At 31.9% G+C, this 16,624-nt stretch overlaps 1 protein-coding gene and 1 pseudogene across 1 annotated transcript; one reads left to right on the top strand and one right to left on the bottom strand.

Annotated features, from left to right (window-relative positions):
• Positions 1-8,335: 8,335 nt before the first annotated feature.
• Positions 8,336-16,585, top strand: LOC143536432 (putative RING-H2 finger protein ATL21A). The gene is made up of 3 exons (XM_077030419.1): positions 8,336-8,599; positions 8,912-9,311; positions 16,128-16,585. Exons 1-3 carry the CDS (start codon positions 8,336-8,338, stop codon positions 16,583-16,585), a joined length of 1,122 nt encoding a protein of 373 aa, XP_076886534.1.
• Positions 8,720-8,828, bottom strand: LOC143536433 (U6 spliceosomal RNA; annotated as a pseudogene).
• Positions 16,586-16,624: the final 39 nt, after the last annotated feature.

The following is a 16,624-nucleotide window of genomic DNA, read 5'->3' as shown; positions in this document are numbered from 1 at the left end:
AATGATAATAATGCTAATAACAATAATAGAAATTAATAAACATTAATAATAATAATAATAATAATAATGATAAGAATGTTAATATAAGTTTAGTAAAATCGGGTTTAGGATGACGGGGAAAAACGGCTATTTACGTCGGTTATAATATTTAAATGATTATTTGTGTAGATGATAATTATGGTTAAAAGAAATAAGATAACTAAATAATATTAAAAAAAATAAAAGCCAAAACCGGCTGGGCCGGGTTCGAACCCGCGACCCAGTCGTTATTATACTAGTGATTAACCAACTGAGCCAACATCAGTAGTTGTAAAAAGTCGGATTAGAGATAATAAATACACGAACCCAGACGAACCCAAGAACCCTAGATACTGAATCGAGTAAACCGTACCATGTTTTCTCAATTGAGTATGGGGCTTTGATTCTCCTTCCAAACGCGAATCTATCCATATATAACACTCCATGTAACTCGGCCGAATCGTATGATATTGAGTTCAAGAGGTGTTCGGCCAAACCTGGCCTTAATTCGGTTACGGGGTGATGATGATAATGGAATTAAGGATAGGGGAATGGTAGGCGCTAGAGAGTAGAAGTTTTGGGTGTGTTAATCGAGTTATTTCGAACGATTTATATAGGATCCAAAATTTAGGGTTCCTATGGTTTGGTTTTGGTAATACGATTCAATTACGGCTAACAACGCGATGTTTACTAAAATTGATAGCCGATTAGATTAATAAAATTGTGAGGGAGCACAAGTTTTAAAAATGTATGACTATAAATTAGAAAAAATTTCATAAATTTCTAGGACATTATCTAAATGTAAGTCCTTAAAGTTGTAAAGAAATAATTTATTAATAGTTGAGGTTAATAAAATGATTTGGGATGGTCTGTATACTAGGCAGGGTACGACAAAAGTTATCAAGGTGGCCATAGCGACGTGCATAGCTGGCACAAGGATTTAGCAGAGCGACAACGGTTACATGTGAAGCACAACGGGTGAGGACCAGTGCATGGTTTCCTTCTTGAGGCATATCGGTCTATATCACGATTGAGGGTTGTTTTTTGATTAACAATATAGCTTTGGTGGTTGACCTTACGCTTGTTGTTGGTATTTGAAACAGATTTTAGGTTCGGTTTAAGCGTCAGCGGATGAGTCGGTTTTGGTCTTGTCAGGAACAAGTGATGAAACAACACATTAGAGTTGAGGCTTTAAACTTGAGTCACGTATAACAGTTGCAAACTCTTTGGTGATCATAGTAGTCATAAGGCAGTCGCGAGAATTCAACAAACGACGATGAAACGATGGTTTCCTCTGAGAACATAGAATGAAATGGGATGATGGTAGATACAAGAGGAGCATGACGGTGAATTTTGATGTAAGCCTTTCCTCGTTTAGGATGTTATGTTTGGGTTGAGGTGGATTGTCGAGGAATAGTACAAGTTGACGATTTTACTTGCGTTTTGCCAGTGTGATTGGTGATGAGGATAAGCAGGGGTAAGTGAGTTAAAATTTTCAAAAGTTTGTATGGCGCACAATATTGAGTTGTTTTGGTTTAAATCTCTTGAATTGGAGTTATTATGCGAGTGACCAGTTGATTAACTCTTTGATTACAAGAAATTTCTTGTTTAACACCTTTTACGATTAATAAGGACATTTTTTTTAAGAAAAGAGTTGTGTAAATCACAAATGAACTTATTAAGGAAATTGAGCTTAAAATGTGTTGATCTAGCGTCTACTCCTAACTTAAGAATAAGTTAGAATCTATTTTGAGATTTAATCAGATAATTTTGATGGGTAAATGCGTTTTATCAAAGTTTGATAAATTAAAAAGTATTAACAAATTTAAAAATTTTAGGTTAAATACTTGAATAAATTTTATGCGAATGATACCATAAGTACAAGAAGACCATTTCGATTATTAAATTATGCAATAATATTGTTGATGTTTTAATAATGTGATAAGATAAATAAATGAGGAATTTGTAAATCACTCAATATTCGAGTGTAAGTTGTTTGATTAACTTGTGATAGTCGAGTCTTAATAAATGAGGAATTTGTATTTAATTACTATGATGAAAATATATCTGAGTGTAAGGATAATTTGAATTAATAAATCTTAATTCAAAAGTGATTTAAATATTTGGTGTAAGTTGATACTCGTGTATTATATTAGCAGTTTGAGGTTGGGATTGTGTTTAAGATTGAGAATTCCCAATACTGATGAAAATTTGAATTATACAAGTCTTTAACTTTTGAGAAATCATAACTTAAAATGTAACTGGGGTTCATTTATTGGTTAGGGCTTCATGTATCACCATGGGTCCTTCCAACAAAATGAAAACCATTGAAAACTTAAATAAAATCATTTAAAATAGAATTGAGGGGGCTGTTGTGGTATACGGTTGAAGTAATTTGGGAACCACCCCGTGTTTACATACTAATCGGCTATCAATTTAGTATGGGGCTTTGATTCTCTTTCCAAACGCGAATCTATCCATATATAACAGTTCATGTAACTCGGTCGAATCGTATGATATTGAGTTTAAGAGGTGTTCGGCCAAACCTGGCCTTAATTCGGTTACGGGGTGATGATGATAATCGAATTAAGGATAGGGGAATGGTAGGCGCTAGAGAGTAGAAGGTTTGGGTGTGTTTAATCGAGTTATTTCGAACGATTTATATAGGATCCAAAATTTAGGGTTCTTACGGTTTGGTTTTGGTAAATACGATTCAATTACGGCTAACAACACAATGTTTACTAAAATTTATAGCCGATTAGAGTAATACACGGTCGAATATGCTATTTCCCTAAATTAGTTCAATCGATTGGGGCGGGAATTGAAGGTGATTTGCAAACTGGGTCGCGAAACGGGTTGGGTAGGATCCATGGGCAGACCGGTCGGACCAGGTTAGAAGAACTAGGATAAATTTGATTAAATATATTAAATAATAATGATATAGTACTAGATTTACACAGCAGGTCCCTGTAGTTTAGGTTTGGAAACATATTTGGGTTAAAGCTTTGGTTTTGAGAAAAAGGTCAAGTTTCGTAAATTTTAAATAATTGAATTATTAAATAAAAGTGTTATAACAATAAAATAGTCAAATAAAAGTGATGACTTTATTAAACGAGTGACCCGAACTCTTAAACGGGTCGGGTAACGGTTAAATGAATATAACAGAAAATACCGAAATGTTACAAAAACAACCCGTTACATTTCTTCAAATATAATTATATGTGTGTCTGTGTTTAATTAACGATTTTTATATTTCCGCCCGTGTAGTACACAGATTAATAACCTACATGCTATTAAACCAATAGAGTTTATTGACACATGACATCTTCTTATTGGTCCAACCGTATTGCTTCCATATATAACAACCACTTTTTAAAATTTATTTCCAACTGTATAATTCAAAAAAAAATTCAATTAATTAGTAACCCATCTACTTAGACTATTAACACATTTCTATTGGTTCAATTGACTATTTTCCAAAAATATCATTCATCCATAGAATTTCTATCTATTATAATAAATAAAAAATTACAATGTTGAAAGCGATATACACTCTCTTCACCCGTTTCAATTGGAAGAGCAATTTCAAAATTAATTTACACAAAACCTTAACTACTCCTTCTCTATTTCGTCTCATACACTCCGTCGTCTTCCACCATTCAATCATCACAGAGTTTCTACAATTAATGCTATATCTATTCACTCTTTTTGGGTTTTGGTTGGATGTGAAATCTTACTCATATGTAAGGTATTATCATATCTAAACTATATACATTTATTCTATTGTTGGATAATCAATATTTTCATCGATTTGTGTTTAATCCACATTGGGTTCTATATAATTTAGAGTTATAATATGGAGAAGTTGGATATTGCTACAAGTTTGATTTAGTGCTTTAAAATGGACTGTTGGTTTTAATGATTTAGGGTCTAGGGTTTAATCGACTAATTGTGATTGGCTTCTTCCCTATGAAATTATTACAAGTTAGATATTTTCCCATATAAAATGAATATTTTTAATCTATATAGTGAAATTGCAACTTGAAATCTAACATTATTGGATTGATTGAATTTGATTTCTTTTAATATATATAAATTGTATTTTTTTTAGCATCATGTGGTTTCAACACTTCATACCACTTGGGTAGTTTTTATTTTATATTTTTTGCAGGATAACAGAATCTACAACTTGAGTTGGTTTATATGTGAAGGTATATAGGATTTTTTTTTTCTAACAATGTAACTTGCAAGTTCACATCGCATATTCAATTTCACATCATTGAATATATTTTTTGTGCGTTATGGGTGTTAATTTACCTAACGTCTCGATCTCCTATAATTTTTTGTAAAATATCATTTTTTATTATCTTAATACTTGTTTGTATTAGTAAAAGTCAATTTTGCAGGTCACAGTAACTGGTTCAAGTAGTTAAGCGGAAGCAACAAAGATTTCACCAGGTACAATGCATATTTTTTTAAGATAAGGTATCGTGTAACATCCCAAAATTTCAAAAGTAGTATTAATTATATTATTTAATATTTGTGGGAAAGGTTTACTCGGGTTAGTAGGAAAATAATAAGATTAAGTAGGGGTTAATACAAGTCGGGCTTGTGTTGGTTTAAGTAATATGGGTAATGGACTTGGGTGAAAATGGAAGGAAGATAGACCATGGGCTCAAGCCCATGACCCATCATATAAATACCTTCAATGCCCAAATCATTTATTTACATATATTCCATACACCATCCAAAACACACACTTAGATCTCTCTTATCTTACTTTCTCTCTCTAGCCAAAACCAAGAAGAAGAATCGATCCCGACCCGAGGTAATGATAGTATGATATTGTGGAGATCCAAACCCGTTAGATTTAGTCACGAAACGACGAGCCGACACTGTTAAACCGTTGAAGTCACGAGATCCGGGTGGAATCGGGTATAAACCGAACCTATGATGAACTTAGAGATCACCCTAGCTCAGATCTGGATCAAACGGGACGAAAAACGGTGAAAACGGTGGTGAAACGAGCGAGATCTCGCTTTTCCGGCGAGATCCCGGTTTTCCGGCGAAGGCGGTGCCAGAGTCGGTTGGTAGAGTTTATGTCAGTGAATGCTCTGACCTATACCTAATTCGTTAGCGGGATCTTAACGAATGGGTCTTGATTCGTTAGCGGAAGTTTGACGAACTAGCCTTAGTTCGTTATGTTAATTCATTAAGGAAAGGATGACGAACTAGCCCAATTCGTTAAGCAGTTTGTTAAGGGAGAACTGATGAATGAACCCCCAGTTCGTTATGGGTTCAGTTCGTTAAAGGACCAGTTCGTTATAAAGGTCCAATTCGTTATGAAAGATGACGAACTAGTATAACGAATCAGCTAAGGAAAGATAACGAATCAGATCATGTGCTAGATAACGAATTAGACTGTGATATGATAACGAATTAGGCTTAATTCGTTATAGAAAATGTGTTGGTGAATAAAATAATAATTTAAAATCTTAATGGAAAATGTGTTAAGACAGTTAATAAAAATAAAATTTTTCCAAGCTGACCTAGTAGCTCGACCCCAGCCAGGGGCTCTGCCCCTTGGACCCTGCTAGGGGCTTTTAGTATGCATGTAGTGGTTGTATGATAAGTTGCTTGATTAACTAGAACTCACTCAGCGTAGTGACTTTTAGTATGCACGCAGGTGATTTGACCAAAGAGTTAGCATGAGGATGGCACATGGCATGGGTTGAATGGCTGACATCTGAAGATGGAAGAAATGATGTTTTAAATATAATGTAATCTGTTATGGTATCAAAGAAACGATTTAATGTTTTGTAACGAATGCTTTAAGTTGACGTTTCCGCAAAAGTTTTAAGTAACTCTGATTGTAAGAACTGCGTTTATGAGTAAATCCGACGCTAAAGTGGGGCTACCAGGAACGGGGCCTTACATATTGAAATCAAGTTGTGAGTCCTTAAGTTTCTATTTTGTTTTGGTGGATTATATTGGAATGACGAGCTACATTACATCAAATGGGTCTAAAGTAAGGCTGGCAAAACGGGAGGGTCAGTTGAGGGTGGGCGATGGGTTACAACGAGGTTGGGTCAACTAATTCTAGGGTTCAGTGGTGGTTTTGGTTTTTTCCCATTCTTGAAAAAAAATTGAATTCGATTCAGCGTTTGAATACGTTTGTTTAAACGGATTATGGTTTTGTGTTTCTTAGTTGCTTGGTTTGATAGTGAAACATTTGTTTATTTCTCTCTTGATATTATTATTTAAACTTAAATTCTATTATTATTGTTTGACCTTTTCCCTTTAATAATATATATTTATTATAAGGGTGACGCCAAGAGATTTGTAAATAGCCAGGAAGGATTGTCTAGGTAATACAAGATGAACCTAACCACGTAATTATTTTTATTGCACTTTGAGGCTAACGATGAAAAAAACTATAAAGAATTGTTCATCAGAATATACATATTTGTTTGATTTCATATATCTAAATATTGTATCATTTTTTGCAGGAGTCATGTGAGTTTCTCAAAAGATCATTTGACTGAGTTTCTTAAAAGATCATTAGAGGCAGCCACTGGTTCAATTAAAACTATTGCAGCCAGTCATTTTTGGCAGGTAGAGTTTTGGCATGCTTTTTTTAATGTAATTAAACCAATAATTATATATGTTTGTTTTTTTTTACTTTTGCGTATACTTTAATTTAATTAACTATTTAATATAATTTGATTTAATAAATTTCCGTTGAATTAATTTTCTAATTTAATTTGATTTGATTTGTTGCTTCCAAATTTTAAAATGAGTTTTCCTATTTTTCTTGCTCAAAAGTATATTATGTTGACTTAATAATTAAAATTTAGAAAATTAAATTATCATATTATCATATGAGTAACAAGGTAACTCATTATGATCATAAATATTAAATAATTAATTTAGCACAATCACATTTTCTTAGCGTTTTAATTTTAATTGTTGTTTCTTAATTTTGAGTTGAGTTTCTAATTTTTCTTAATCACAATTTATTATGTTGACTTAGTAATTCAAATCTCGAATGTTTGAAATTAGTTAACTCCTAAATTTGAGTTATATGTTTAATGGCATGTTTTTCCAAACATTAAATGCGAATTCTTTTCACAAACATTCTTTTTCTTTGTTTGGAAAGTCAAATATATAGACCATAATTTATTTTTGACTCATCACTAGCGTATACACGGCCCTCTGATGTTTATTATATTCTTATTATAATCGATTGTTGGCGCTGACGAACATATTTACGCGAGCTATGTGGATTTAATTTAGTAGTTGGAAAGTACAAATACGTTGGAGAATTGGAGATAATTGTTGATAAATTTAGTTCCAATGTAAGCATTATCTATCCAATTGATAAGTCAAACATTGATGTTAAAGTCAAACTTTGTTAATTTAAAAATTAAAACAAAAAAAATGTCAAATATATATGCTCTTACAAAATGAAACTTTTTATTTAATGGTAATACCATATATTCCTCACTTATAGTAGTGTTATTACAAATTACTTTTCTCTTTTTAGAGAGTTTAGTTTTATAAACTAATAACTAAATTTAATACGAGCGAGGTTGTTTCAAAAGGCTTTTTGATTTAAAAATAGTTAACTTATATATAGTTTAAAAAGAATATATATTTTAGAAATATTGTGTATAGCATATGTTGTGGTTTTAAATTACACGTATTTGTTATACGATTTTATTATTTCCATCCGTGTCGTACACGGGTTAATAACCTAGTTATATACTGAATTCGTAAAGGAAATAATAAGAAAGTTAACTTTTGTATAAGTTTTATTTTGTTGAAAATAACAAATGAGAAAATTGCAAGGAAGCTAATAAGATTGACCAGTTGATAGTTGAATATCATAAACAAGAAAATTAGTATGAGAACACCAATAACGTCGTCTGTCGACTTTTAAAACCTTTAACATAGAAAATCTTTATCGATGTGGAAGACAACGGGTGGTAAGATCATACCCACGAATTATATGAGGGAAAGAAAGAGATGACGTAAAGGGAAAAGAGAGAGAATGCGTGTCAGATCCATGAAAGGTACTTAGGTGATAGTGTTGAAACGACGTCTCGTGCTTGAAGTCTAAAACTTCAAAAAACTGTCATTTTATATTAGGAAATAATATTTTTGAGTTTTAACAAAATACAAAAATAATTTTTTTAATTTTGATAATGTTTTTCGAATTTTGGCGCTATAAATAAATACAGTAGCAAATACCATAACATTTATTATCTAGCAAAGAATACACTCTTCCTATTATTAAGTTTTAAGACCTCGCCATATGGAGAAGGAAGGTATACCACAACTAATCTTCTTCTTCTTTCTTTTACTCAAGCTCATCGCGGGCGGCGATGACGACTGCCGCCCGGCATCCTGCGGCCCACTCGAACCAGAAATCCGATTCCCGTTTCGCATAATTGGCCGACAACCAGCTCGCTGTGGATACCCGGGCTTCAACCTGTTTTGCGACGAACAAAATCAAACAATCATCCAACTTCCATCGTCCCACTCATACATCGTCAATCGAATCAACTACGTTTCACAGGTTTGCTTCCGATCAAAAGTAGCTTAAAAGTTAAATAACCCGTGACCGAGTTGTCTAGTGGTACTTATGAAATTACAATTATCCAAAATATATTTGCTATTTAGTTGCAAAAAGTTGTTAAAAAATATCTTTAACCAGACCACTAATTAACAAGTGGTATTAGCATTCTTGCGTAGGGCCATGCTAATTATCTCGGTATCCTTCCAATTTTATCGGATGTCCCAGAGGCTGGTGTTTAGGTGTAAAAAAATAGTTGTTAAAAAGAAAGATCTATATATAACCAGAACCGGTAACTAACTGTGAAATTCACAGGTGATCTACATAGATCCGGATTTCTGCAGGCGAAACGAAATCTCTGATTTCAATCTAACCAATACACCCTTTGATTCGGATATCCTACAAAGCTACACTTTTTACAACTGCTCGTTACAGAGCTTCGGTTTCATGTACCCAGCTGTGCCGTTTGGTTGCCTCAGCAGAGGGAATTACTCGGTAATCGCTGTTTCGGACGGCTTGTTTTTACCGGAAAATATGCCTTCAAGCTGCGAGGTAATGAAGAGGATCACGGTACCTGGGCGTTGGAACCCCGGCGTCCGAGTGGAACTGATGATGTTGTGGTTCACTCCGTATTGTCTATCTTGTGAAATTGAAGGCGGAACTTGTGGATTGAATTCTGAAGAGGGACAAATAGTCTGCCATGATTCGTCTAGAGGTAAGGTTTCTTCATATACATATGTGGTAATAATACTGATATAGGTATTTATGTTTGGGGTGAAGTTAAAATAAAAGAGAGATAAAAATGAGTAATTTGAGAAATATTTTTTACCACATAAAAAAACCTATTAAAAATAAATTCTAAAAGAAATAATAATAAATAAATCATAACTCGAAATATAAATAGAAAACAGAAAAAATAAAAAAACTAAAATGTTTCCGCCATCATTCCCGTTCAAAAAAAATAAAAATAAATTGACGAAAAGACAATGACGTGATCAAAGACACAATTGCGAAAATGAACAAACGACACAATTATAACTAAAAAAAGACACAATAAATCGCAAAATATATCATAATGCCGAACAAAACATAGCACAATATTGAGTAATATAACACAATATAAAGAAAAAATACACAATGTCAAGAAAAAAACACAATCAATAACGAAAATAAACATAAAACACAATGATAAACAAAAAGACACAACGACTTTTTTTCACTTACCATTGTATATTTTTTTTATGAGAACGAGAAATACGGTGGAAGCATTTTTGTGTTTTTACTTTTTTCGTTTTTTGGTTATATTTTGAGTTATGATTTTTTTATTTATTTTTTTGTTATTTTTGTGACTACAAATTCTTCTCACTCTTCTCATTTTTGTTGTCTTTATAGAGTAATTTGACCCTCTATGTTGAATATCAACATGTGTTTTATATTAATAGCCATGGAAACGAATAACAATATATGTCGCGTGCTGTGTTGGACCCGTAATCATATCCGTAAGAAATAAACATATAAAGATATGCTAAAAATCAAACTAAACCATAAAAGTTATATTGTATATTTATTAGTACCTTGAGGGAGGACGGAAAACTAAAAATTACTAATACTCTAGAGAAGAAAATAAAATATTTTCGAAGTCTAAAAGGAAAAAATATAATTTTATAAGATGCACAAATTAAGAAAGCTCTGGAAGAAAATAAACGCTAACTAAATTGTTAGAGAAAAAATAAACAGAAATCATAAGATGTACAAATACAAAAGCATGTTGCCCTAATTAACAAAGCACAAACCAAATTAAATAGTGAAGTTTATGTGAAAAAGAATGCATCTAATAAATTATATACAAGAAAATAATATACTAAAAATGTACAATATACTTAATTATATATAATATTAAAATTATAGAGTTATTTAAGTGTATTTAGAAATTTTTTTTTAAGTCTGTTTTTTTAGGTTATGTGTGGTAAAGAGGCTACAAAATGAGGGAAATTTTTGACACGTGACTAAGAAAGGTGATTTGTAGCCTACGGGCGGTATTGTAGGTCAAAAATCCCTAAAAAAACAGAAATCATAAGATGTACAAATACAAAAGCATGTTGCCCTAATTAACAAAGCACAAACCAAATTAAATAGTGAAGTTTATGTGAAAAAGAATGCATCTAATAAATTATATACAAGAAAATAATATACTAAAAATGTACAATATACTTAATTATATATAATATTAAAATTATAGAGTTATTTAAGTGTATTTAGAAATTTTTTTTTAAGTCTGTTTTTTTAGGTTATGTGTGGTAAAGAGGCTACAAAATGAGGGAAATTTTTGACACGTGACTAAGAAAGGTGATTTGTAGCCTACGGGCGGTATTGTAGGTCAAAAATCCCCCCCCCCCCCCCCTCTATAATCCTTATATTAATTTAAAAGCAACTAAATCTCTAATATCATTCATTACTATTTATTTATTAATTCATATTCATCAAATACCCGTGTAATATACAAGTCTTAAGCTAGTAACATTATACTGAGTATATATATGATACCCATGTGTCACGGATAGGGCTGTCCAAAATGCTCGCCGCTCGTTCGTCGTTCGCTCAAAAATTGCTCGGAAAATGCTCCTTCGATTTCGGCTCGGTTTGGAAGTGAGCCGCTCGGCTCGGTTCGATTTAAAAACAATCCAAGCACGAGCAAAGCCTCGCTCGGTTTGGTTCGGTTCGGTTTGCTCGAATTATTTTTATTTATTAGTTTTATATATAAACTTTATGAATATATACAAAAGTATACTATTTCTTAAAAGTTTTTAAAATTTCAATTTTTTGTGTTGAATTCAAAGTTCAAATTTAAACCATGGCCGCTCGTTTTATATATGTTTTTGTTGTTAGCCTTGAGTTTTATACATTTTAAAGGTGGAACTTTAGACAATTTAGAGTTGGAAGTCTTAAATTAATGATATTTTGAAGTTTTAGAAATTTAAAATTGGAAACTTTGTACGAAACCAAGCAAAACCAAGCCGAACCAAGCCGCTCGGTTTCAAACCGAACCAAGTTCAAGCATTAAGATATCGCTTGTTTCTTTTAATTCAATCCGCTCGGTTCGGCTCGCTTTCAAACCAAACCAAGGATGAGCATGCCCGCGTTCGGTTCGGTTCGGTTCATGAACAGCCCTAGTCACGGAGTTACATTCTCAGATTCTGTGTGGCGCCCGAAGGTCAGCCAATGATGGTCGTCCTGCCTCGGATCAGGGCATGTTGGTCTTCATGCCTTGAACTCATCAGACGAGCGACAACAGCTCGCTACCAGCGATGTGTTCTTCGTGCAATCACGTTTAGGCATGCACGCCTTCTTTCCCGCTAAGGTCATGCCTAATAAACTCCAGGACGAGCCAATAAACCCAAGCATTTCAACACAAATCAAGCATCTTGATATTCAAATACTTGGTCTGTGACACTCTCCCACCACCATAACCATGCACGTCCTCGTGCATGCACATGTCGTCCCATACCGACGTGCAAGACTAAGACGATGTGGTGTTCCCCTATGCCATGCATGTCTGAAGGGTAAGCTCGTCGTCCCATACCAGCTCACTATCCGAAGCCATGCGTTTTTTAGAATGATTCACTTTGCTATATGAGACACATGGTAGTTCAACCAAAATGTGAGTTAGTCGTGTCTATTAATTATGTTGTCGGATTAGGTGACACCGACGTTCGCCAAATTAGCAAACTTCAAAATAGGTTACGACTCTGCTACACCGTAAAACTTTTAACTGACCTTCACTGACACAACATCTATGAGATAGATACGTTTTCATAATAATCAAATATAAGTCCTATTAATTACTACAATTGTTTATTTATGATAAACACATGATAACAACTAAGGGCATGTTTGTGATTGAATTTGAAAACAACTTATTGGCTTATGGTGTTTCAAAAAGTATATAAGTTAAAAAGTGTTCGGCAATCACAAAAGTCTTTTTAATTTTAGCTTTATAAAAGAGTTAAAAATCAGTTTTCTAAAAGCCTCAAATCCTGACTTTTTTAAAATAACATTTTCAAAAAGTCAATAAATCAATAAATATTTTTCAAATTTAATCGCAAACTTGCTCAAAAAAGAAAATGTTGGAAACTTTACACTTGTTGTCTTAAACATAGAGCATCTACTTTTAAAATCATGATTATTTATGTTGGTTAATTAACACATAATGTCAATAATATATAATAATAATGTTAATAATTCCTTCGTCCCTCTTTAAATGTAATGTTTGAAAAACATAAAATTTAAGATAAATTAAATAATTACTTATTTTCTTACCAAATGACAATAATACCTTTTGAAATCGGGTCATTAATATTGTTTATTAATGCTAGTTGTGTGTGTCTAATGGTAATTTGAAAATTGGCTAATAAATATTGAAAGTGAATATTTGTGAACAAAAAATATATTGACACTTTTAATGCGACGAAAAGAGTATAAAATATAATATTTTATTATTATGGTGTCTCTCTAGTTGAATAATTACTAGTTAGTTCAGATTTAGATGTCCCTTTACTTTATTTAACTTATTCGATAACAACAAAAAAAAGTTACTAAAATATGACAATTCGTATTTCGTCTATAAATATCTTTTTGTTTTGTTTTGTTAATTGCCATTTAAATAATGGACATTTGAATAGTAGTATACTACCAGTAAATGTCGTATCTAGTCAAAAATGGCATCCTACATTGAAAGTTACAATGCAGAAAAATAATTATCTTGCTAAAATAGTAAAAAATAGGCAACTACCTTTAGATCACTCCCTATGGAGCGTTCTCAAGAGGGTTTGTTGGGCGATTTGGACGCCGAACACTATAGTGGGGCGCCGATTGATGCAGGGCGACGAGAAAAAGGGCAAAGCAACGGCCGGCGCGGTTGATGAATGTGGGTGGGCCCCTCTCAGCAGCTATCTCCATCTCTCTCACACACACATACATATGCGTATATATATATACTAGTTTTTATCCCCCGTATTACGGGGGTTGTTTTATAAATAATATCTTATTTATTTTAAAAAAGATATATATATTATTTAAATTAAAAAACCAATTTGATAGTAAAAAAAATAAACGGGTCTTGGGTCTCATCAAACCATAAGTATATTATTAACTTTCATAAATATTATGGTTTTGATGAGACCCAAGACCCGTTTATTTTTTTACTATTAAATTGGTTTTTTAATTATAATTTTATTATATCCTATTTTATAGGATTTTTACATAAATAATTTGGTGAGAATAAATTTTAATTTAATGAGATTTTATAACCCGTTTAAGAAATATCTGGGTTTGGTAATACCCATACCCATTAATTCGGGTTAAATGCATGAGAAGTCTCCATTTAAAAATCAATCAAATCTGGTGACTCCAAAAAAAGGGGGAGCGACCACATCGCGACACTTAGAATTTTTATGTTTTCGTTTATGTATATTACTAGTTTTTATCCCCCGTATTACGGGGGTTGTTTTATATTGTTTGTTCTAATATTTATTTATTTTTTTAATTTATATTTTTTTATTGTATGAAAGTTAATAATATATTTATGGTTTGATGATAAATTGTTTCACAAATAAATGAGATGTTATAACCCGGTGTAAAAGCTAATATGGTTTTAATGAGATCCAAGACCCGTTTATTTTTTTTCTATGAAATTGGTTTTTTAATTATAAATAAATTTTATGAAAGTTAATAATATACTTATGGTTTGATGAGACCCAAGACCCGTTTATTTTTTTTACTATCAAATTGGTTTTTTAATTTAAATAATATATATATCTTTTTTTAAAATAAATAAGATATTATTTTTTATTATATCCTATTTTATAGGATTTTTACATAAATAATTTGGTGAGAATAATTTTTAATTTAATGAGATGTTATAACCCGTTTAAGGAATATCTGGGTTTGGTAAGACCCATACCCATGAATTCGGGTCAAATGCATGAGAAGCCTCCATTTAAAAATCAAGCGAATCGGGTGACTCCAAAAAAAGGGGGAGCGACCATATCGTGACACGTAGGATTTTTATGTTTTCGTTTATATATATTATTGATATAGGCTAAGGATCCTAAGAGAACCCTTTGCAAATTGATAACTTTGAGAACCATTTTAAACCACTAAAAACACCTTTAAAAAAATATTTTAAAAAATCATAAAACAAAAAATAACAAAAATTTTAAAAAAGTAAAAAAACCAAAATTCTTATATCTCTGTCCGGTTTCATTAAAAAATAAAAAAAACGTTGTATTATACACATACGTATAATTTTATTTAATCTTTAGTTACGTAATATACACATATGTACAGTATCATTTATCTTAAATTATACACATGTGTATAAAAAATCATGTAAGTGTACATATATGTATATATTATATAGAAAAATGATCAAATACATTTTATTCTTAACATGAAAACGGTGAGAACCAATTTATTGTTATGATTAGATTTATTTTTATAGGTGTTTGCTGCTATATTTTGTTCGTATTTGCTAATTTTCGATTATGAGACGTTATAAGTATTTGCTTATTTATATTTTGTTGTTATTATTAGATGTTTTCTTTTGCTGTTATAAATATTTGTTGGTATATGCTGTTATTATTTTGTTCTTGATTTTGATTATTTTGTTGTAATTTTTAGGTTCTTTTCTTTGTTATTACAAGTCATTGTTTGTGTAGATTGGTATTGTAGTTGGTATTGTTTTTTTACGTTCGTATTTTTAAATAAATTTACATTATTTCCAACGTACTCATGTTAAGATCAAAATGTACATGAACCTTCCCCATATTATACATATGTGTATATAATTTGCTAAACCGAGTTTTTTTAATGAAACCGGGATGTTAAAATAAGAATTTTGGTTTTTTTACTTTTTTCATTTTTGTGTTTTTTTTATTTTATGATTTTTTATTATTTTTGTGTTTTTTGTGGTCCAAAATGGTTCTCAAAGTTCTTAATTTCAAAAAAGTTCTCTCATGATCATATATATATATATATATATATATATATATATATATATATATATAATAGGGGCGCCCTTGGGGTATTAAACCATAGCGGGACATCTTTGGGGTGAGGTTTCGATGCCCTCGGTGCTTACATGACGCTGACGTGGCACGGTGAAGGGTCGGCTTCGAAATCCCCCACCATAGAGGATGGTCTTATATGACTAAGAATAATTAACCAATTTTTTTTAACAGAAAACTAAAATTCACAGAGAATTGCATGTGATCTGATACTTGATACAAAATGGTCCTAATGTGACTGAAAGAACAAATGATTTACATCCTAATTTTTAACCAAATTAAAAAAAAAAGATAACTGAAATTCACAGAGAATTGCATGTGATCTGTTACTTGATACAAAATGGTCCTAATGTGACTGAAAGAACCAATGATTTGCATCCTAAAATTAGTTTTAATGTAACACTTGCTAATTAAAGGTTAGATACATCACTTTTATTTCAACCATTGCTTATTTATAATTTGTTTAGGTATAGCGACGAGTGCAAAGTATGGGCTAATTTTAGGCATTGGTTTGCCTGTATCAATAGGCTTCATCATGCTCGTATGCTACCGGGCTTCTAGAGCAAGGGAACGCATTGAAAATCACCACGAGAGCATCAACCACTTTTCAATCGCCATTATCCCACAACCACCCTCCACAACGGGCTTAAGTGGGCCCATAATCAAGTCATACCCTAAAACTGTATTTGGAGAGAGTTGCAGATTACCTAATGATGATAATACTTGTGCTATATGTCTTTCAGAATACAAGCCTAAAGAGTCAATAAGGATTATCCCAAAATGTAAGCACTATTTTCATGCGGATTGTATAGATGAGTGGCTCAAATTAAATGCAACTTGTCCGGTTTGCAGAAGTTCACCTGGAAGTTCATCGCTAGTTACACAATCTTCTTCCACATCAACAAATAATGTTGATTTACAATAGAAACCCAATCAACAATATTGAATTTTGATCATTTTTACT

The sequence above is a fragment of the Bidens hawaiensis genome, unplaced genomic scaffold, assembly GCF_021521415.1.
Source record: "Bidens hawaiensis isolate Kalapana, Puna unplaced genomic scaffold, B.hawaiensis_p1.1 tig00010808_1, whole genome shotgun sequence".
Taxonomy (NCBI): domain Eukaryota; kingdom Viridiplantae; phylum Streptophyta; class Magnoliopsida; order Asterales; family Asteraceae; genus Bidens; species Bidens hawaiensis.
This window is presented reverse-complemented; position numbering and strand designations above follow the sequence as displayed.

Coding starts and splice junctions, on each gene's coding strand:
- LOC143536432 (XM_077030419.1), top strand. CDS start 8,336: ATGGAGAAGGAAGGTATACCACAACTAATCTTCTTCTTCTTTCTTTTA. Junction 8,600..8,911: donor GAATCAACTACGTTTCACAG/GTTTGCTTCCGA, acceptor TGAAATTCACAG/GTGATCTACATAGATCCGGA. Junction 9,312..16,127: donor CTGCCATGATTCGTCTAGAG/GTAAGGTTTCTT, acceptor TAATTTGTTTAG/GTATAGCGACGAGTGCAAAG.